The following is a 22,029-nucleotide window of genomic DNA, read 5'->3' as shown; positions in this document are numbered from 1 at the left end:
TCACAAACTCTGCATGGAAAGGTACAGTAGTAAAACCACTGATGTTCCGAATACACATTATAGGACCTTGGTTATGTTACGGCTGGTCACACATTTTTAGTGTGCACATCTCATGGGACATTTGGAGTCATTTTGGATGAGAAACTCTCTTACCTTGGGATCAATGTCCTTAAAACTTGGGTCTTCTTCATCCACCTCAAAGTATAACTCTAGTGCCGTGATGGACAGTGTGCCTTTTACCACTACAGCGGGTGCAACCAGCTGTGCACTGGTGCTCAGGTTAACAGGCCCTATGGATCATAGAAGAGCACAGCGGTTAGTGTGTGTGTGTGTGTGTGCCTTCTCCACCCTCTACTGCCCTTGGCATAGAAACCATTTCAAAGGAGTACTAAGTGTTTACTCGAACACATAAACTCAACAAGGGCGCATATTGACTTCCTGAAAGATAAACATCTTTAGTTTTAATAAGCTTTGTAGGAAAAGTCTCCAAAGTAAAGCCACAGTCATTTTAGGATAATAAGGTTTAAGTCAAATGATAACTTCAAAAGCACTATAAAACATGATTTAGGATGATTTAGGCTCAATTTTTTTTGCCTGCACAATTTTAAATGATAATAATAATAATGAATAATAATAATAATAATAATTATAATAAAATCTTACCAATGTAAATTAAGTAATGTAGCCTACATAACTTTATAATATTACAACTTTTAAACAACTATGAAAAAAAAAACAATGAAGATGTGTTAAATGTAAACTAATAGCTAAAGCATTAATTATTATTTTAAGCTATTTAACAATTAATCAAAAACGATTTAATTAAAAAAAAAAAAATATATATATATATATATATATATATATATATATATATATATATATATATATATACATATATATATATAAATATAAAAAGATTAAAAAAAGGATTATCCCGCGCACAATGACATATTTAAGCGCTTCATCTGTCATTGAAATGGTAGCCTATAGTCTAAATGTCAAAAAAGCGCTGAAATCCGCTGTCAATCAGCGCTCATTGATTGCGGGTTTTGGGTTTAATCTGTCATCAATCTTAATTTATGCCATCATGACAATGTTGAAGGGTTGCTCTGGGGAATTTCTGCCTCTCTGCATGCGCAAAGCATCGGATTTGCGTTTGCAAACTGCCGTTGCAGTCAGCACGACCAGAAGCCCGTGTTTGATTTCCCCAAGCACCCTTCAATTCACAGACGCACGCCATGATCAGATAAATTCATCAGCATGTAATACGGCTGAGAAATAACTTGTTTTTTTCTCCCTTCGAAACAGGAACATGTTTCAATTAGCCTACACCTGAATAAAACATCTTGCTAAGTAGGCTAGATGATCGGAAACGACGCGAATCTACACAATAATTTTCACTTTAGGCTACTTGAGAGATACGGTCTTTTATTAGGACTATAGGGCAGACTGACAGCCCAAATAAGATCAAACATATATAAACACGTTACTGACGAAAACAACACGAGTGTAAATAGATAAAATAAAATCCGATTTAGGCTATTCGGATGAACAGATTATTAATGTGTAGCTGTAGCCTAGTTTTGCAATTTTGCGAGCTCCGCCTCAAACCAGTTAACCAACTAAAATATATATTTAAATATATATATAATTGTGTTAATATAGCCTAATTAAATGTCATTAATGATTTTCGTAGCCTAGCCTACTGTAAATTCAAAACTGTTAAAATCTTAAAATAGTCAAATGTTATTTAAAACATTTTTAGGGATATCTATTTTTAATTCACCATTGAAAAACATTAGCGTGTTTTTTTTTTTGTAAGAAACAAAATTTCTGCTTTTGGCCGACAGCAAGCAGATACAAATACAAGTGAGTTATTTAGCTGTGAAGAACAAATTTAAGCATTATTTTCGTTTATATTTTAACCCATCTATATAACCCAGGGTATTGCAAATAATTTGATTATTAGCCTAGTTGTTTTAAAGCATGAATTGTTTTAAAGCCTACTCTCACTGCAGACTCCTGTCACGAATGTGGGCCTTCGAGCGCTCTTCAGCCCTCACTCAAATCTAACCCGATCACAGGCAGCTAATGAGAGGACTGCCTCAGATAATGGTGTGATCCCCCTATTAACGGCTGAAGAGAAGGGGGGTGACACTGCTAGAGCGCAACAGAACAAACCAGAACGCTGCCGTTATCAACGGAGCTGGCTAGAGCGCGCGCCCAGTATAGAGAGTGCTTCATTGATTTGACCAGGATCGTTCTATAGCCTAACATGCGCATGCCGTTTATGACAGGAGCGTTCTAGTTTGTGCGTCGCTAGGCGGCTGTTCTATAGGCTACCTGTGAGGTTCTCCAACTCTTTCTCCTCCAAGGATGAGAGATTGTCGTCGTCCTCCAACAGCAGCTCACTCTCTGAGTTCTGCTTCCCCAGCACTGAACTCCTGATGGACTGTTTGCCTTTCAGCACGTCCTCCTCTGGAGCTGCACATAACAAAACATCACATTCCTTCAAGCGTAACCGCGCAAAAACTTTAAACGACTGTCAGTTTACGTAGCCTATACTCAGGTAAGTTGACGGCACGGAAGCTTAAATAAAAATCATATAAAATGTGCTTGTTATTTTATTATATATGCATATGATTATTTTATATTTTATATTAAAACTTTAAACTGAATAAATAGCCTATAGCCTACGTTTTAAACACTATTAATAGGGTGTAATATATATTTATGTCCTAAATGGCATCAAGTTAACATGACAAAACCATCATGTAGCTACGAGCCGCTATTTTTTTTTTGGATGTTCTATAACATTTTCATTTGTATTGTTTTAATAATCAGAATATTAAAACAGCTCATTTGCATAATGACGGTAACTTGTCATGGAGAAATTCAGTGTATTTGATTAAAATAAGTCGATTTGCATAGACGATGTAGCTGAAATTTCACAATATCCTGACGGTTATTTAGAACAGTTTATTTCTTTCAAAATAGTCATTTTACCTGATAATTAATAAATTTGAAGAAAAGAAAAAAAAAACACATTCAGCTGACAGTGTTCATGTCATGATATACTTTATGATTCAATTAGTAAAGAAAACTTACAAAGGATGTGGTTGATTATGTTGTAGAATCTAATAACTAATATCTAATAAGAGATCTAATTGTTAACATTAAATCGTTTTGAATTAAACTGAAAGCCCATTTCCAGACATATGTTCTGCTCCATATGCCAAGCTTCCCCCTGACAAAAATCAGGAGTGGCCCTGACTGATTTCAACAGTACATGACTTGAGGTTCCGCATAGATTATTTAAGAAAAATGGTAATCTGTAAACATTTACAGAACACTGCATTCCCAAGTGAGGGGGCAAAAATGGGTCTACAGTAGAAACCAAGGCAATCCTTCATCTATGTAAACAGAGAGAGGTGACGGGGCAGTCTCTCATCAGACTGCTTTGGCCTACTGGAGCTACACAGAGTCCAGTCCAGAACTGTGTGGACGTAGAGCCATGTGAACTCTGCCCCCTGTCTCCAGATACATCACCTGAGGGGGGTTGCATTTGCACTTGAAGCAAAACCCTGAGACAACTCTTTATAAATAGAGCCCTAAACCATTAGAAAAGCAGAGCAAAGAAATCTCTTGTCATGGAAAGTATGCTGGCGCACTGATATTTAGAACGGTCTTCCTGTAATTAACTCTCCCCAGAGAATTTGTAGTTAACAGCAGTGAAATTACTACCAGCTTCCTAATACATACCACATGCCCGTGTGCTCACAGCAGACAGAGTGGACACAAGGATGTGGCAGAAATAAAATGGTGTTACTTCTGTGCATTTCAGCCACAATAGCATTTAGTCATATTTACTATTGTGTCTGAAGCTGGTTGAAATGTAGTCACTTCTTCCCAATTCATTCTTTGTGAGAGAGTACAGGCCAAACTTCTAAAAATGTTGAATACATGTAACTCAAAATAAAACTACAGTATATATTATTTCAAATCACAAGTTTCAAGGAAGCGTTGTGATATCCGTTTTTTTTTTTTATGTAATAACTTGATAAGTGCTTTTAACACTGATGAGAAGCATTGGTAAGAAAACTTAGAGAGAAGAAAGAGCAAATATTAGCATGAAGATATTAGACAGTAAAAGAATAAAGAAAGAAAAAAACATGAAAATGAATCACAATAATAAGATAAGTACATTTGTAAGTCTAGCATTTCTTTTTTAAATCTGTCTTTTTTTAAGCATTTCCTTTGAAGTTTACTTTTGGCTTTGAAATCTTTGAGACCTCTATTGTAGCATCATCCATGCATTCTGCACATCTACTTAAATAATGCTGACCAACCAAACTTTGGATCCCCAGTAGACTTATATAAAAAAAAAAAAAAGGGACTGAAGAACAAATTTGCCAGTGCCCTGAACGAGTCAAAAACCCATGTTGTAAGATTACATTCATACATCAGCTTTACTTAAATAGCTCATTCATTCCCCTCATTCAGCAAATGCTAATGTAAATACGTTCAGTTGCGTTACACTTTTAAGCTCTGTTTCCCTTTTCCGTGCAGGTTCAAATGCTCATTTATATGCAACTACGGAGGCAAAGCAATTAAATTGTCAGAATTAACAAATTTGTTTTTAACACAAGTGCAGCCAGGAGTGAAGTCAGGAGGTGCTTATTGATCACAGGAACAGAGACATTAGTCTTCAGGTATTTACACTCGCCCAACACCGTAGGCCCCACCTGGTCAAATCAGTCCCCAGAAAAGATGGTGCTTTCCAGCCATAAATACATATCTTACCAAACTACCACTGTTTCCTGGCTGGCGATGAATGATCGCAATTGTGCGTGCCAAAAAGAGAAGTTTTAATATGATGATATATTCTGAGTGATGAAAATGAAAATAATTTCCAAGCAAGCCTTTCTATATTCATCAAGAAGAAATGCTGTTTCTTTCAAATGCTCGGGCATGTCTGTTATTTGAGGAAAAAAAAAAATATATATATACTGCTATGCCTTACAAGTCAAAATGTTACATTTTTATACCGACTGAATTCTAAGTATTGAGCAAAACCCGTATCAGACTACTGGATTGTTGAAAATGACAGAAAATTGTTTCTTAAAAAATAAATAAATAAATCATGACTTTCTTTCACATGTCATGAAGATAATCACAGCCAGATATGACCCTTGTGCACTGTTTGAAAACTTGAGATCTTGCCCGAGACTTTCATTTCACTTCCGCAACAAATTTAGGGTCAGCAGAAAAGACTCAAGCTTTCTATAGAGGAGAGGGGCCGACAAACATCAATGTTATGAGCAGCACTGTTATTTAACTGCTAAAGTATCTTTCAGTTGTCCATTCGTTTTACCACTCACCCATCTTATTATGAGTTTAGAATCGTTTACTTTGTTAAAATACTAAATTATTTATGAAATATGCTCTTGAGTCATAATAGCTGTTTTTGTGTTTGTCCAGTATAGGTTTTTAGGTAAAGTTAAAGACAATTAATATATGCACATAAATACTTGATGGATGGATTGATTGTTTCCTGCGCTGGAAGGACACTGGGGAAGAGTATAATGAAGGGTTTTAAGGGCTAACAAAGTTTTAGGTTCCATTTCAAAGACGATTCAAAGTGTTCCTTAAGGAACACTTGAACTTAACCAAGTCCGAAGTTAGCAAAAGAAAAAGGGAAGAATACAGAGAAGAAAACGTAGAGGACGAAGCAAAAAGAGAGAAATCATTGGTTCCCCTCAGGGCCCTCCATCCAGCTGCATGTTATGACCATTAGGGCGGCACATCGGTCTCTGAGGATGCTGGGATTCTGAGCACTTATTGCTTTTAGATCACATTCTTATTGACTTCTGTCACATTGGTCGTTTGTCTTGAGGACCTGTGTCATTCTAACGGGGGACTAAGCAGTGACATATTGGAGACATTTTGTTTTCTCAGAAATGGCCCTGTTTCCGAGGGGTGCAATAGGTTAAGCTGCTCAAGTCCAAGTACTGAATGGCAATGATTGTAAAGCCTGCTATCTCTAGGTGTGGCTAAAAACTCATCAAGAAGATAAAAAATTGTTAAGGAGTCTGTAAAACATTTTAAATCGCATATGCTGTACGCATTGCTGCAGTGAATGAAGGGACAGGGGAGGGCTCCTTTTTAACCACCAAAAAGAGAAAGAGGAACGGATAAAATCAGATGCACTTACTAAACATTTAAATACGAGGAGAATGTTATACTGAGAAGCAATAATAACAACATTAAATGAGGCAAGGAAGGGAACACAAGCCCCTGATGAGTTTAATAACCTCAACTTTACTTTTGATAGCATGGGAAATACCAATCTAGAATGAATAACTCATTATATTGTTATCAATATGTGGAGTTATTTATGGATTATAAGATGCATATTTCAAATGAGATGACTTATTAAACAAAGGAAATATAATGAGAAATATATTATGAATAAATTATGCACATTTCATATAAATCTAGTCATTTCAGGCTGGAAAACTAAAGGCGCTTGTTTTTAATTTCTTTTTCTTAAACAAGAGAATAATTAAAAATGCATTCTTCTATTTTTTATGTATTAGATGCAAAAGGAAACTACATTTGCAACAATATTTTGCCTACATATGCATTTTCTGCAGTTAACAAATATATTTTCATGCAAAAAATTAGATATTTGATCTAAATATTTTTCTTTTAGTCCACCAAGTTTATCCTATTATCCCTAGTGCAATTTAACTCAGACATTCAATAAGTGTTTTTCGACATAACAAAAACATTTCTTTTCCCCCTTCATAATTTTTCCTATGCTGTCATGTAAACTATAGCTGTAATGCGTCTCAGATTTTATGATGCATTTTACTAGATACTGTCTGCGACAATCGACAAAAAGAATACACACCAGTGGGGAGACACTAACTATAGGCTACTTGGTGACGCTACTAACTTGCTAGTTGCTTAACAGTATAGCTTTTCCAGTAACAAGCTTTACTTTATCCTAAGTTACTTTACACATGTTAGTGGAGTAGCATGACAAAACACTACATAACGTTTTCAAATAGTTTTGCTTTTATTATGAACCAGTAGAAATGGTTTACTGATTCAAAAGTAATTTTGTGTCACCCATGCTGTCACAATTTTAATGAATTGTTAATCGATCTAAAAAAGCAAAAACAATCCATGTTTTTGAACCAGAGAAATACAGCTATGAATTAAATAAAATGCATATAATACTTATGTATTTTTGGGCAATCCCCCCTTAAAATGGACTAAACATAGTTAATTATTTTCTGTTAGTAGCACACACATCTAACCCAAGCCCTTTGCCACTAACTCTCCCATTAACTCCACTTACCTTTAATACCAGCAGCTGACATGCATGGGAAGGAAGGAACACATTGACAATTTAAGAACAATTAGCGATACTTAAATATCCAAGCTAATGAGAGGAACTGCACGTGGTAAATAAACAAATTAGCAGCAAATTACTGTCAAAATATTATCTGAGAGACAAAGGCCTCAGGACAGTGAGAGAGTGTAATGTAATCGTGTACTTTTTTTTTAGAGAGGCTTGTTACACTATAAAGGTTTTACGGTGATTTTAGCTTTAATTTTTACAGCCGTGTACCTGTTATCACGGGTTAAAGCACTACAACTTGACAGACTGGGCTGCATTTGTGTGTGAAATAGTGTAAGCGCGTGATACTATGTGACTATGCATCACCCACCATGCTCTGCTGCAGCCTTGAGCGTGGCCTCAGAGTGTGTGGAACCAAACGGGTTCCTGATGAAGCGCCGACGTCTCCGCAGGTCATCCTCCCAGTAGTCCAGGCGCCAGAACTCCCGTGGTCTGCTGCCGAGAGGAAGAGAGAGAGAGAGAGAGAGAGAGAGAGAGAGAGAGAGAGAGAGAGAGAGAGAGAGAGAGAGCGAGAGAGCGAGAGAGCGAGAGAGCGAGAGAGAGAGAGAGAGAGAGCGAGAGAGCGAGAGAGCGAGAGAGAGAGAGAGAGAGAGAGAGAGAGAGAGAGAGAGAGAGAGAGAGAGAGAGAGAAAGGGACACATATGTTAGCAATTAGCCAATGCAGTGAGAAGTGGCACAGGCAGCGCTGCATAATACCGGCCTTGTTTTGCTGCAACATTCTTCAGTGCAAAGTGCACAAACTAGAGAATTGATATGATTTGATACTAATAATTATGGTTAATAATAATAATAAAAAAATACCAGGGCTGTGAAAATATTTGTTGCAAAATACCAAAAAATGTGTATACATCATTTAGTTTTTAGAGATTGTTTTAAGGGTCTATTTTGTTTAAAATTTCATTCTGTGCATATTAAAACAACATGAATCCTATTAATGTCTACCATTTTATTAAATATCTAAACTTTTTAGAATTTTTTTTCTATTGCGTGTGTATACTAATTTGGGTGTGCTATGTTCTATTGTTAATTATCTCAGCAATATTTACATTATGTAATCAGATATACATATAGTGGCCCCAAAAAATGTAAAATATTTTTTGATGTAAAAGTATTTTAATGTAAAATAAAACAATCATGGCGTAAGACAACGAAACACATTGTAAAATAATATAATGAATACTAATATTATTAGTAATTTGAACCAAGAGGCAATTATTCATATATATATATATGAATAATATAATGAATACGCCAATGGGGGGGATAAAATGACACGTGTGTTCTAATTTAAGAAATCACACAGCCACAGAACTCCAGAAATGTTTGTCCTTGGGAGTAACACAGAAGAGGGGACCCAGATTTTTGCAGCACCTCAAGAAGGTGAGATGAGAGTTAAATACATCACAATGAGAATCAGCCTGCTGACCCAGCAATCCAGCACACTCAGAGAGAGAGAGAGAGAGAGAGAGAGAGAGAGAGAGAGAGAGAGAGAGAGAGAGAGAGAGAGAGAGAGAGAGAGAGAGAGAGAGAGAGAGAGAGAGAGAGAGAGAGAGAGAGAGAGAGAGAGAGAATAAGGCAGTGCTGTGTTTCCAGGCTCATTTCTGAGCCCAGCAGGACACCTTTGAGCAGGACTGCAGAGGAGAGGGAGCACATTTGACTCAATGTCCTTCGCCTTCAGCCATTTTTCTCTCCAATTTGCACCTCTTACCACTGTAAAGAAAAATCCAGTTCATCCTCCCTCTCCATCTCTTTCTTTTTCCCCCCCATCATCTGCTTTTGTGTTTTCTCTTGGTGTGTGTGAACAGGTTCACTTTTAATGAGTCAGGCGAACAGTTATAACATATTACCCCATTTAGATTCAAAGGACTTTAATTAAAATAATCTCTTCAAATATTCATTATGTTTAGCCCCCTGAGATACAAGACAAATACATTTCCCATACCATAAATGAGTTTAATCTTCAAAAGCTTGTTTAATTTGAAATAGAAAGAACTAATTTCAGGTAAGGGGAGGGAAGAGTGTAATTTGTTAGATCAAATTAAAGTCTTTTTTTCTGCTTTAATGCACAACGGCATGATAAATTAATTACACGCATGCACACAAAAGAAAAACTGATTTTGAACATGAAGAAAAAACAGTGTGTGATTAAGGTAGAATGTGATCAAATAATGCTTCAGTGAATCTTATTGGGCTCAAAAATGAAGATCAATGATCATATGCCATCCACAGATCCCAGAGCGGGCTGGCGGATCCTCAGAGATCCAGCGAGCGATAGGGGCTTGGTGGGGGGACGACAGCAAATGGCTTTAGCAGTGGCTCTGTAGCCGTCCTCCGGCTGATTTACTGAAGGAGTGGTGAAATATAACTCTCTAAGTCCATTCTGTTCTGTGGAAGTGAGAAGAAGTTTTATCGTGCAACAGGGCCTCCACACCCAGGCCAAATAAATCAGGATAACGGCCACTTAAGAGTCCTCCCCAGTGCTCACCTTCTTTTTTTACGCCCGCATACTTTAACAATCGCCAGAAAACAAGCTATTATGACCTAAAATACCATGGAAGTGGGAAAAAAAGGAGAGAAAGAAAGTATTGAAAGAAGGAGTTCAGAAAATAGATAAATCAAAGAGTGGTATTGCAAGTCTTCTCAGAATTAATGATTCTAGGAGAAATAAAAACAGACAGAAATACCTCTGGAAATAGTTATGGCATGCAAAATACACATTTTAAAATCCCATTTAAAATGACTTCTCCACCGTATGGGGCCAAGAAGTTTTGGTGTACCCGAGCAGTGCAGGTTTTTTCTCAGAAGTGTGATCGATCTGCTCCACTGCAAGAGGCTCAAAACAATTCCCATCTCGTAAAACTGGAGAGAGCGCTTAAAACGCGAAAATAAAAACAAGTCTACACTTCGCTTGAAAAGCTCACCGGCTCGCCTAATAAGAGACATTAATAACTGATTTATTTAAGACAGGAAAGGAGATGTAATGTAAAGGGACATGTGAGTTTTCCAGGAGAAGCACAGCTCCTCAGAGACCATTTACGGCTCAGGCAGAGAGCAGTGCCTTTCTGTTAAATGTTTCAAAGGAAATGTTTACTCACAGACATGAGTACAACCAAAAAAAAATAAAAAATCTTTAGAGTAACAATGGATATGTGGGCAAGGAATGAGGATCTACTGTAGCAAGTACACGCACAAAACACCCAGAAAATGCGGTCAAAATATTGCATGACTCCAATCTCAACGGTCCACCTCATCACTAATGAATGAGATTGAAGTAAAAATAGCAGCAATAACAGCATATAAAAGCAATAAAACAACCAGGGCCTGAACATTTCCCCCCTTAAAAGTGTCTCCAACAGACCTCGTGAGCTTAGAATTATACAGTTCTATCTCCGTTTAGGGTAGTTCTGAGATATTGAGCATCAAGGTTTTTACATCCCTGCTGTTTTGTGAGATGGAACCTTTTTATTTTATGAATAACTATACTAACAAAATATTTTTTTACAAAAATAACACCACACAGGCATTAATAATATAAACACCTGATGGATAAGATTGTCAAAAACTCAATTTCGACCAAAAGTGGAGATAGAACCGTATAATTCTAAGCTCACGACCTGCTTTTCTCAATTCTGACCACTAATTCTGTTCTGATGGAACTAAATATATATTATGTTCCTACTTTGCTTTATATTATGTTGCCAGTGTGATGCAGTTAAGTGTTGGCCTATATTTATATTATTGTTCTATGCCATTATACTTTTAACTTACAGAACATGTTGTAAAGTATATCAAGAACAAAAACATCATAAATAAAACAAATGATCAAAATCCCTGCTTTTATTTAAATATATTTATTCTGAACCATAGAATGGATTTCAATTTTACTATGTCAATCACTGTTTGCGGGTACCATACAAATAAAATAAAAATAAAAATTTGCGATCAAACAACGATTTATTTTGTTATGCATGTTTCCATCCACCTATTTTTATGCACATTTTGGGATATGGCATCAAAAACTGCTGGATGAAAAAGCCAAGGTGCAAATACATTCTAAAAATGTGCATTAAAAACGTATATGCCCGTTTGAGTCGGATACATTTGTTATCTGATAAGAAAACATGCGCATAAACTACGATGGAAACACATTTACCGAATAAATTTCTTGATGCGCATATAAAAAAAAAACGTGACTGCGAGATGGGACGACATAACTGGACTAACCAGCAGAACAATCTTTTTGCACAGAGAAAAGTCTGTCGTCAAAGTGGTTCAGTGTAATTCCCTCTCTTACATGACTGTTACCAAACAGCAGCATCTGCTTCCGAAAGCAAAATAACACGTTTATTGTATATCGTCTGTGCGCTTTGAGAAACAAGTAATTTATTATATATAAAAAAATATCACATACAGTGGCTTCTACTTTTCTTAGTGATATTTAGCGCCAGTTTATCAGGAAGTGACGATTTTGTTCTCTTCGACTCACTGGATGGAAACAGTCCTTTATTCACAAATGTTTAATGCAATACTCCAATTTTGAGCATTAGGTTAAATTTGCAACTTTGGATGGAAACTTAGCTATTGTAATTTACAAATACAGCTTACTCCTAAATGAATATTTAATGGTAAACGTGTTGAAGATTAGCAGAAAGGCTGTCGGCATACTGAATTCAGTCTATTGAAGTCTCCCCTCCGTTGACATCCATAAAAAAAACTGGCCTTGTATCACAGGGCTTCAGTCGCACACTGGACGAAAAGCGTTGTGCCACAACCCAGACGTCTCACAGGTTCTCACACACAGGGTGCGTTGCGTCATTCTGTACTTGTGTTCTCAAGTTCAAGACAGCAGTCTGATCTAATCACTAGGGTTTGGAACCGAAAATTGAATCGGATACTTGTTATACAATTCAAATTTTGATTCCACTTATCGATTACAGTGTGCACATTTTAATGTGGTTTCAGCCATTCAAGCACAAGATGACACGAAAAAGAACTCAATTGTTTTCATCCAAAGCGCGTGGACAAAAGCTACATCTCGTATAGTACATGAATACTGAATTGGGTTCTCTTTTGAGTCTCTTGCACTTGAATGCAAAAATACACACCACATGATGTCAAAATATCCTCGCAAACACAGTTGGTTATGACTGTTGTAATGTAAACATTTGAGGAAGAAAACTTGTAAACATTTAAGAAAGAAAACTTGTGTAACAGTATACTGCATCCGTACATTAGGTCTCAGAATATGAAGTATATGAAAAGTTTTGGGAGTCAGCTGTGTACCGCACAAAAACTCACAATTATTGTTTTTGTCAATATCGCACAACCCTTGTGGGCAAGTGAGAAAAATGGCAAGTCAAATATTGGTAATATTCAACTGCTTTAAAAATATTGCTGGGTTTTTCTACAGTGATAGCAAAAAATTGGGCAATTGAGCACGAAGCTGCTTCCTTTTAGCCATGGGAACAATAATTATTTATAGAATTTACCTACAAGTTATAGTGAATAATTCGGTTCAGGAATTATTAAAAATATATGCAATATTCACAATCCCATGGCAAAATTCAGGCCTGACTAACTCTGCAGACACATTTCCATTAAACAACAGGAAGAAACAGTGGTAGGAGAGACAGAAAGTTGGGTTCACTCCATATTGTCCCGTCTGTCTGAGAACAGATTTCCCTCTATCTAAGTAGCAGCGAGGTGTTTGCATGTGATAGTTTCCTCCATGTAAATAGCCACTCCATCATTCTGGCTTCCAGTGTTCATTAATTAAAATGATTACCAAAGGCACAGAGCAGATCCAAGGAGCTCCTATGCTGTCAGTCTCTGAGAGAGCAGAGATACAGAGAGGATCAATCTGTCTGCAATACAACACCATGCCGGCCACTGCAATTAGTCGAGCAGCTGGAAACGCATTCACAGCCTCCACTGCCGCCAGGACACTGTGACAATAGAGCCCTAATGAAGGCCAAGGAAGTGTGTGCGTGTGTGTAATTCAACCACTATCAATCCCAGCAGCAGAATCAGCTGCACATTCCACGCAGCAAGTGTTTTCACAGCATTAATGAATTATTCATCCATCCTCCCCATCCATCCATCCCTCCTTCCAAATGGGGTTTCTAACAGGAATTACGACAGCGCCTTCTCGAGACAACGACAATTACAAAACACAATAGGCCTCTAGAACCGGGCACGTATCCGCGCCGCACGGGCGCAATTAGTAATTAGTACGCTCGTAAACAAACCATGACGGAAACAGACCCGTAAATGGCAGCAGGGACTTGAAATGTCTTATTGCATATGCTGAAAGCAACACTTGTGACCCTTCTCCAAACGTGCTTAATGTAAACCACATTTGGCGAGAATTTAACACAAGCAGGGACTTTTATAAGCGCCTGTTAGGTGTAATTGAAGTCTTTCTTCTCACCCAGTACCAGAATAAGTGCTGGGTCGCTGGCTGTAAATCTGAACCGGTTTACCAACAGAGATGATGAACGGGGGGCTAATCGTAATGCAGTTTAATACAGATGGTGACCCATTGAGTTAATGAATAAGGGAAATAGAATGGAGAGCAAGCAGTAAACAGTGCGACAGAGAGAATCAACAGAGAAGAGGGGCATGTTTTATAATCTCCTCTTTAAAGCTTCAATTGCGCTCCTAAATTGTAGGTTTGCATAAAACAAGCCACACTTCAAGTCTACTTGACTCGAGGGAGGTGTCATAATAAACAAAGCATTTAATTGGGCCATGTGTTGAGAATTTCAGAGTGTGTGTGTGCGTGTGGGATTAATGAGGTGTTTTTTGGAAGTTGCTGAAACAGAGAGGCTGGCTTGTGCCGCCACACTTCAGAAAGGCATCAGTCTCACACTCCAGCAGCGTTATAAAAGCCTGCGAGGGTTTCACTGCAAACACAGGCTCTAAATTACATGCAGGAACAAGTATACCCACATATGCCCACTCAAGAACAACAGGCCTGGAGGCTTGAAAATACTTTTTCAGCACATGTCTGAGAACACACAACATTACCAGGTCTTTTTATGGAATTGCACACACACACACATCACATTGTTTGTTTGGAAACATGGGGAATATATATATATATATATATATATATATATATATATATCAGAGGTGGGAGTAAGTCACACAAGTGCAAGTCACAAGCAAGTCTCAAGTCTTAACCTTCGAGTCTCAAGCAAGTCCAAGTAATTTTTTTATAAAGGCAAGTCAAGTCAAGTCACTGCCTTATGTCAAGCAAGTCAAGTCAAGTCGTAGCTTGGGTCACAAGTCACTGGCAAGTCATACAAACGTTTGACGATTTCACTGAATTTATATATTAAAATAAGTTTTTGGACTACAGAAGTTGTGGACTATGGTTTTATTTGCAACATTTTTTTAATATATGCATTTCCACATATAGCTGAGTGGTTACTACAATAAAAATCTAAATGTAACTGAAATTAGGCCAACATTAAAGCATGAAAAAAATAAATATGCCTCAAACATTGCAGAAGACCATTAAAAGGTATTAAACAATTCACAATTCAAGTATAATTCCTATGCGACCAAAGGCATTCTTCAAACTGGCATCCCCTTAATACAAGTTATATATTTTTAATTATGAAATTAAAACCACCAATAGGTGGCGCCAAATTACCGTATTAATGTACGAGTCATAGAAGCATTCGTTTAACTTATGTTCAAAACGGCAGATTCGTTCTGGAACTAAGCAACTCACTGAATCACAAATACGCATAACTCTTTCTGTGGCTTGTTTGGAACTATTGTCATTTGAGAAATCGAGGAAAAACAGAAAATATTTGGAATATTAGTCTAAATGTCACATCACAATATTCACTCTTTGTTTACTGAACTGTTTTATAAAATCATTAGCACATTTGCAATCGCGTCAATATTCTGGAAATATTTTTAAAATATCATATGTTATAATTATGAAAATAACTCATACTAGGGCATTTTTTTCCACCACATTTTGAATTTTGGGTGCAATATTAATTCTGCTGGCATTTTGATAACATCTAATAGATGTAACCCCTGATAACATCTAACCCTGCTTTAAGAGAAACATAAAACACGTCAAAACATTAACAGTTTTCTATGTTGTTTTTTTGTCATTGGAAAGAACGACATATTTGGCTTTAAAGCATGATTTAAAAAGAAATGTGGCAAATGTTATACAAAACATATGACATTATTAATAATCATTTTATTATTGACAACATTAAGCTACATTTGAAAACATAATTGTGTATAAAGAGGCATGCTGTTTTGACCAATATTCTCGATTTAAAGATAGTCAAATTAACTATAACAAACAGGTTAAACAAGCCATAGCTTACTTTTAGACGTGGTGAATGAAGTTCGACTGTTCGAGGTTGTGATGGTCGTCCGATATCCCTTGCCAGTTATTATGCGTACAGCAAATCTTCTTGTATGAATATAGTCAATTTCTAGTGTTTATATCCAAAAAGAAACGATGCTGGGAGATGTTTTTGTATTCAGCGCGCTCACCGCGATGTATGTTTTTTCTGGGCTTGTGCAGTGTCACGCAATCGCGCAGAATCTGATGACTGGCGTCAATGGTTCCTTTGCTTTCATTTTGTTCATCAATTGATGTTGCGATGATAAATGTATATCAAGTCATTCTCGAGTCATACAGTTCAAGTCAAGTCAAGTCTCAAGTCATTGGATCTCAAGTCAAAGTCAAGTCGAGTCATTTTTTAAATTTAGTCAAGCAAGTCTCAAGTCCTTAAATTTGCGACACGCCCCCATCTCTGATATATATATATATATATATATATATATATATATATATAAGATTTCCATTACACGAGAGTAGATGTTTAAACTTCATGCTGATTTGTACTCGGCTTTCGCCAAGATAATCACCAACTAAGACGTAGCTTTACAGTAACCTATGGTTCTCCATCCATTTACGTCCCAGAGTCACCCCCCTCCGTCCCCCACTCAACTCAGCTCAGCTTACTGACCTCTACATCCCTCCTGCTGCTGAGACCTAACTACAATCTCACAATCTCTCCGCAACCCAACCATACGCGCCAACCCGTTTGACTAAGGCTGTCGAGCCCCACTGGTGCGTTAATATGCAGTTTCAGTGGCAACGGTTCCGTATGGCATACCACCTACCGCAAAACACAATATCTGCCCAACCACCCGTCATGCACGCAATATACACAGGAACGTAATGACTGTAAATACTATACAACCTATACAAATAAACCAACAGACTCTTCAAGTTTTCAAGAAATCTACAAAACCGTAGCATGGCGGCCTGTACCCACCATCCTTTCCTTGAAAATATAATGATGCATAATTGTTATGTAGATTTTTTAGAGCTTCTTGAAATGTAACGGAATAAAAAAAAATAGAAACGGAGTGGAAGAAACAATGCATTCTTTGGCATGAAAATGACTCACAAAAATGGCATTGATTAAATGCTTGACAGTGAATAATAAAATTAGACTCCAGATCACCTTACATGCATCCAGAAATTCTTCAAAATTTAATTTCTCTATGAGGTCCATTCCCTGCTTATCTTTACTGGAGAAGAATCCAGACGCTCGATAACAAAATGCTGCTCTGTCAGCGTGCCTGTGAAAGTTTGACTGCACTCCTACGATGATATCATATTGTTCTTTTTTTGACAAAGACAAAAGATTGCCATCTATCAGCATGAAGAAAAACACATCAATCACTAATCTATTTGTACCTGTGTGGCCTGTTATGAGTTTAAACCCATTAAAAATATTAAAAGCTGCCGCAAGATGCAGGATTATTTACATAAAGGGCAAAATGATCCAGTAAGAGTGATGATGGTTTCTTAACTGTCTATCTGTTCAAAAGCAATACATATGCGCAGGCGTGTGTATTCTGGGCAGATATTACATTGGAGTTCATTTCTGGCATGGAGATTATGTAAATGGCAATGATGTGACCTTTAGCATAACAAACGGGCCAGATGGAGCACAAGTTTCATACATCACTCCTGCACGGGGCATTTTAGAGACAACTTGCAGTCATTTATAACCTTTTCCTGTGGATTAATGCAGTTACAGTCGGTGTGAACACATCTCTCTTTGTGCGTTTTTCATTAATGCCTGCAATTGCCACTGCTCAAATTGCTCTGTATCGCTGAGATTATTTCATATGATTTGCATAAGCCATGTGTTTATGAAAACTGAATGGATGAATTGAATATTTGTCATGCAGAAGGGCAAGTGCAGGTCTCTCCGTCAAACTACGGGCAATCGGTAGTTGTGTGGCCGCCTGGAGTCTCAAATTAAACCGAGAGGAAATCAGATTGACTGTGTCTGATTAAGTTGGCCATGTCTATGCAGAGCAAGGGAAATCATCGTTGTTCCTCTGTGGCATTGATGTTGACTTTGTGCAGTGTATGCTAATGTCTCTTCTAAAGGTAGACAAGGTCAAGAGCAGCACATGATAATGACATCAGTGACAGAGCATCATGTGCTACATGTTAAGTGAGAACAAATGGCTTTTTTCAACATTTTACTGGTTTGTATTTATTCATGTATTGCTTACTATGTGGTCTTTTAATTTGCGTTTCATACATTTATCAGGGCCCAAGCTTCCTTCAAAAATAATTTTCCCAGACCAAAGAGGGAGTGATAATAAAACGTTCAAACTTTAATCAATTTACTCCATTGCAAATTCTTTAATACTAATGGTTCATTCAACAATTGTGGTGCCAATATGTATGTACAGAAAAAAATACTGTAATACTGTTAGACCTACTTGACAAACTTAAAGCACTGTTAATTTAAATTGTATCTTTTTCCTATTGTATGTATTTGTTCTTATTTTTTATTCATTTACTGACTGATTTTATTTACAATAGATTTAGTCGACTAAGACTACATTAATACAATTCAGATGACTAAAATAACACTAAAACAAAATGAAAAAAAAATACAAAAAAAATAACAACATTTTAATCAAAATTCTATGACTAAAATTAAACCACAATTTGTTGTAAAATGAACACTGAAGCTAACTGGTAGTACAAATATACCATTCAAAGGTTTGGGGTCTTTCTGGAGGTCTTTCAATTAACATATTTTAACATTAAAATAAAGGTAATTTATTAATGATTTTAAAAAGCAAAAGTGGAGAAGTCAGAAAACTGTAAAAGAAAGAAGAAAAAAAGAGACAATGTCAGAGAAGGAGGGGAAAAAAGGGTTGACTAGAGAGTGAAAGCAGAAAGAGAAAGAAAGTGAGAGAGAAATATATGGGTGAGATGGGTAACAGATGCCCCATCGTGCTCCAGGGTGGAAGTGAGAATTTTATGTGTCCCTCTTTCTGCTTTCGCTGCAAAAACAAACTGCTGGGTCACAAAGATAAAGGAGATTTTTTTGGTAAATGGTGAAAATGTTGAAATAAATGACCCGACTGGAGCTGCGTGTAATTACTGTGGCCCAGAGAGTAACAATCTATCACAGTGGTGAGGGGGTGACAGAGTGCTAAGGGGTTAGTCAAAGGAGATAGCCTCTGACTAACTACTGGACCCCAGCAATCGATACTTTCCTGATGTTGTTCCCTGGGAGAGAGCGAGACAGAAAGAAAGAGAGGGGGAGAAAAGGCCTTAAAAACTTCCCAAATGGCTTTTCATTCAAATATTGATCAGGGCCTCCTATCGTGACCTTGCTCTGTCACGGCAGTATACTTTCTTAAGGCCATTTGAAACTCATAAATCTGAGTTGTTACAGAGGAAAAGTGCACATGGTGCCGTGTGTAATGGCTCTTGCAGCAGCAGAGGCCCGTTCAGTACTTTATGTAGGGACATTCCATTATAAGGTCTCCTCAGAGATGAGGATGATGGGAAGGGCTGAGGGACAGATTAGAGCCCCTGAGTGTCCAGCATCACTGTCTCAATAGCAAACAATTCTGGTCAATACACACAAGCATACTGGCACAGCAGATTTTTTTTTCACTCCTGAATATTTAATCAAAAAATAAATTATTCCAGATATGCATTTCTTTGAATTGCAGGGACACCTAAAATGAGTGGATGTCAAAGTATTATAAAGTAATCTTAAAATAGCCTGGAAAATATTTTCTGCACACTAGATATTTAGTAGCACAACTTTTAGGCTGCGTTTACACATGGCATTAACATGCGATCACCGTGATCCGATCATGCAGATCGGATCATAAGCCAATCAGGGCACGGTGCGTTTACACCTGTACACATCAAGTGGCATCTGTATCTGGACAACAGATCGGATCTCGCATTCCCGCAAAAAAAAAAAAGTGGGTGGGGTTTTGTGTGACGTCCACCTGTGAATGCAGACACAATGGCCGGATAACATGGTCGGATAACATTCCGATCAGAAGCGCGTTTACACTTGTCTTTTCAATGTGTATGTGGACAACATCCGGACACAGGTCGCATGTTAATGCCAAGTGTAAATGCAGCCTTAGACGACAGATCTGTAATTAAGCGCTTCCTGTTGTTATGGTTATGTTATGTTTCATTGTGTTTCCCCTGTGCTTAAGATCCCCTGTGCTTGAGCTTAAGGTCTGTGTGCTTGAGCATCTGTGTGCGTGTGCTTCCCCTGTGCTTGAGCTTAAGGTCTGTGTGGAGGACGTGAGCAGAGTCTTCAAAAAACAGAAGACTAGGAAAGCTTCAGGCCCAGCCGCCATCTCATCTGCTTGTCTAAAAGCCTGCGCTGACCAACTGGCCCGGTCTTCACGCAGATCTTCAATAGATCATTGGAGCAGTGTGAAGTTCCCTGCTGCTTCAAACGCTCCACTATCATTCATGTCCCCAAAAAAAACAAAATCACTGGACTTAATGACTACAGACCTGTCGCTCTCACTTCTGTGGTCATGAAGTCGTTTGAAAGACTGGTGTTGGCCCACCTGAAGGACATCACTGGACCCCTGCTGGATCCCTTTCAGTTTGCTTACAGAGCAAACAGGTCTGTGGATGATGCAGTCAACATGGGACTGCAATATATCCGGCAACATCTCGACAGACCCTGGGACTTATGCAAGGATCTTATTTGTGGACTTCAGTTCAGCCTTCGATACCATCATGCCTGATCTTCTCACAGCCAAACTGACCCAGCTCTCCATGCCATCCTCGATCTGTCAGTGGATCTCCAGCTTCCTGACGGACCGGCAGCAGCGAGTGAGACTTGGGAAACTCACATCCAGGACTCTCACCACCAGCACTGGTGCCCCCCAAGGGTGCGTTCTCTCTCCACTGCTCTTCTCCCTGTACACTAATGACTGCACTTCTAAAGACCCCACTGTCAAGCTCCTGAAATTTGCAGACGAAACCACTGTCATCGGTCTCATCCAAAACGGTGACGAGTCTGCTTACAGACTGGAGGTTGAACAGCTGGCTGTCTGGTGCAGTTATAACAACCTTGAGCTGAACACGCTCAAAACAGTGGAGATGATCGTGGACTTCAGGAGGAACAGCCCAGCACTCCCCCCACTCACCATCATGAACAGCACTGTGGAAGCAGTGGAGTCATTCATGTTCCTGGGCACTATCATCTCTCAGGACCTGAAGTGGGATAATCACATTGACTCCACTGTAAAAAAGGCCCGGCAGAGAGTGTACTTCCTTCGCCAGCTGAGGAAGTTCAATCTGCCACAGGAGCTGCTGAGTCAGTTCTACTCAGCCATCGAGTCTGTTTTATGCACGTATATCACTGTCTGGTTTGGTTCAGCTACCAAATCAGACATCAGGAGACTACAACGGACAGTCCGGACTGCGGAGAGGACCATTGGTGCCCCCCTGCCAACCCTCCAGGACCTGTACTCATCCAAAGTGAGGAAGAGAGCAGGTAAAATCAGACTCCACTCACCCTGGACACCACCTGTTTGAACTGTTACCGTCAAGACGGCGACTCAGATCACTGGCCACAAGAACACCTCGGCACAGGAACAGTTTCTTCCCACAGGCCATTTCCCTCCTGAACAGTTAACACTCCTCCCAAGGCATATGCCTTAAGTGCAATACTCCCACTGTTTAGTGCAATATCCTACAACTCAGGTGGTACTTATATGTAGATTTATTTATTTATAATATTCAAAACACTGTTAATATGTTCATAATCTGTAAATCTGAAAATGTCTATTCTGACTAAACCCAACTGTGATACTTTTATTCTCATATTTATATTTTTATTTTTTATTCTTATAATTTGTAGTATTATGTTTCTTGTTGTATTTGTATTTGTCCACTGGAAGCCTTAGTACCAAAACAAATTCCTTGTGTGTGCAAGCACACTTTCTGATTCTGATTCTGTGACCTAATTTTCCCATGTGTTTGATTTAGTCATTAGATTCACCTGTTGCCCATCTATTTGGTCATTAGTTCATTTTGTTAGCTCTGTGTATTTATAACCAGTGTTCTCCCTCATACTCTGTCTGTTCACTTCTATGTTAAGTGTTAGTGGATGTTTCCTGTCTGATCTCCAGAGTTTGTCATTAAATACCGTTATTACTATTCTCCTTCGTCTTTGTGAGTTTTACACTAAAAACCTGTGACACCTGTAGCTATCAATGAAATTCCT

The 22,029-nt window shown here is 38.1% G+C and overlaps 1 protein-coding gene across 2 annotated transcripts in view; it reads right to left on the bottom strand.

Annotated features, from left to right (window-relative positions):
• The window catches only part of lrba (LPS-responsive vesicle trafficking, beach and anchor containing), a 295,618-nt gene that overhangs the window by 110,900 nt on the left and 162,689 nt on the right, over window positions 1–22,029 (bottom strand). For both annotated transcript variants that reach the window (XM_077203247.1, XM_077203253.1), the window contains exons 37-39: window positions 7,743–7,867; window positions 2,344–2,484; window positions 154–290 (exon numbers count right to left, since the gene is read on the bottom strand). In XM_077203247.1, the coding sequence (XP_077059362.1) occupies window positions 154–290; window positions 2,344–2,484; window positions 7,743–7,867 (403 nt within the window). The remainder of the gene's footprint in view (window positions 1–153; window positions 291–2,343; window positions 2,485–7,742; window positions 7,868–22,029) is intronic.

The sequence above is a fragment of the Siphateles boraxobius genome, unplaced genomic scaffold (genome assembly GCF_051911475.1).
Source record: "Siphateles boraxobius isolate OS27281-9 unplaced genomic scaffold, OSU_SipBor_1 119, whole genome shotgun sequence".
NCBI lineage: Eukaryota > Metazoa > Chordata > Actinopteri > Cypriniformes > Leuciscidae > Siphateles > Siphateles boraxobius.
This window is presented reverse-complemented; position numbering and strand designations above follow the sequence as displayed.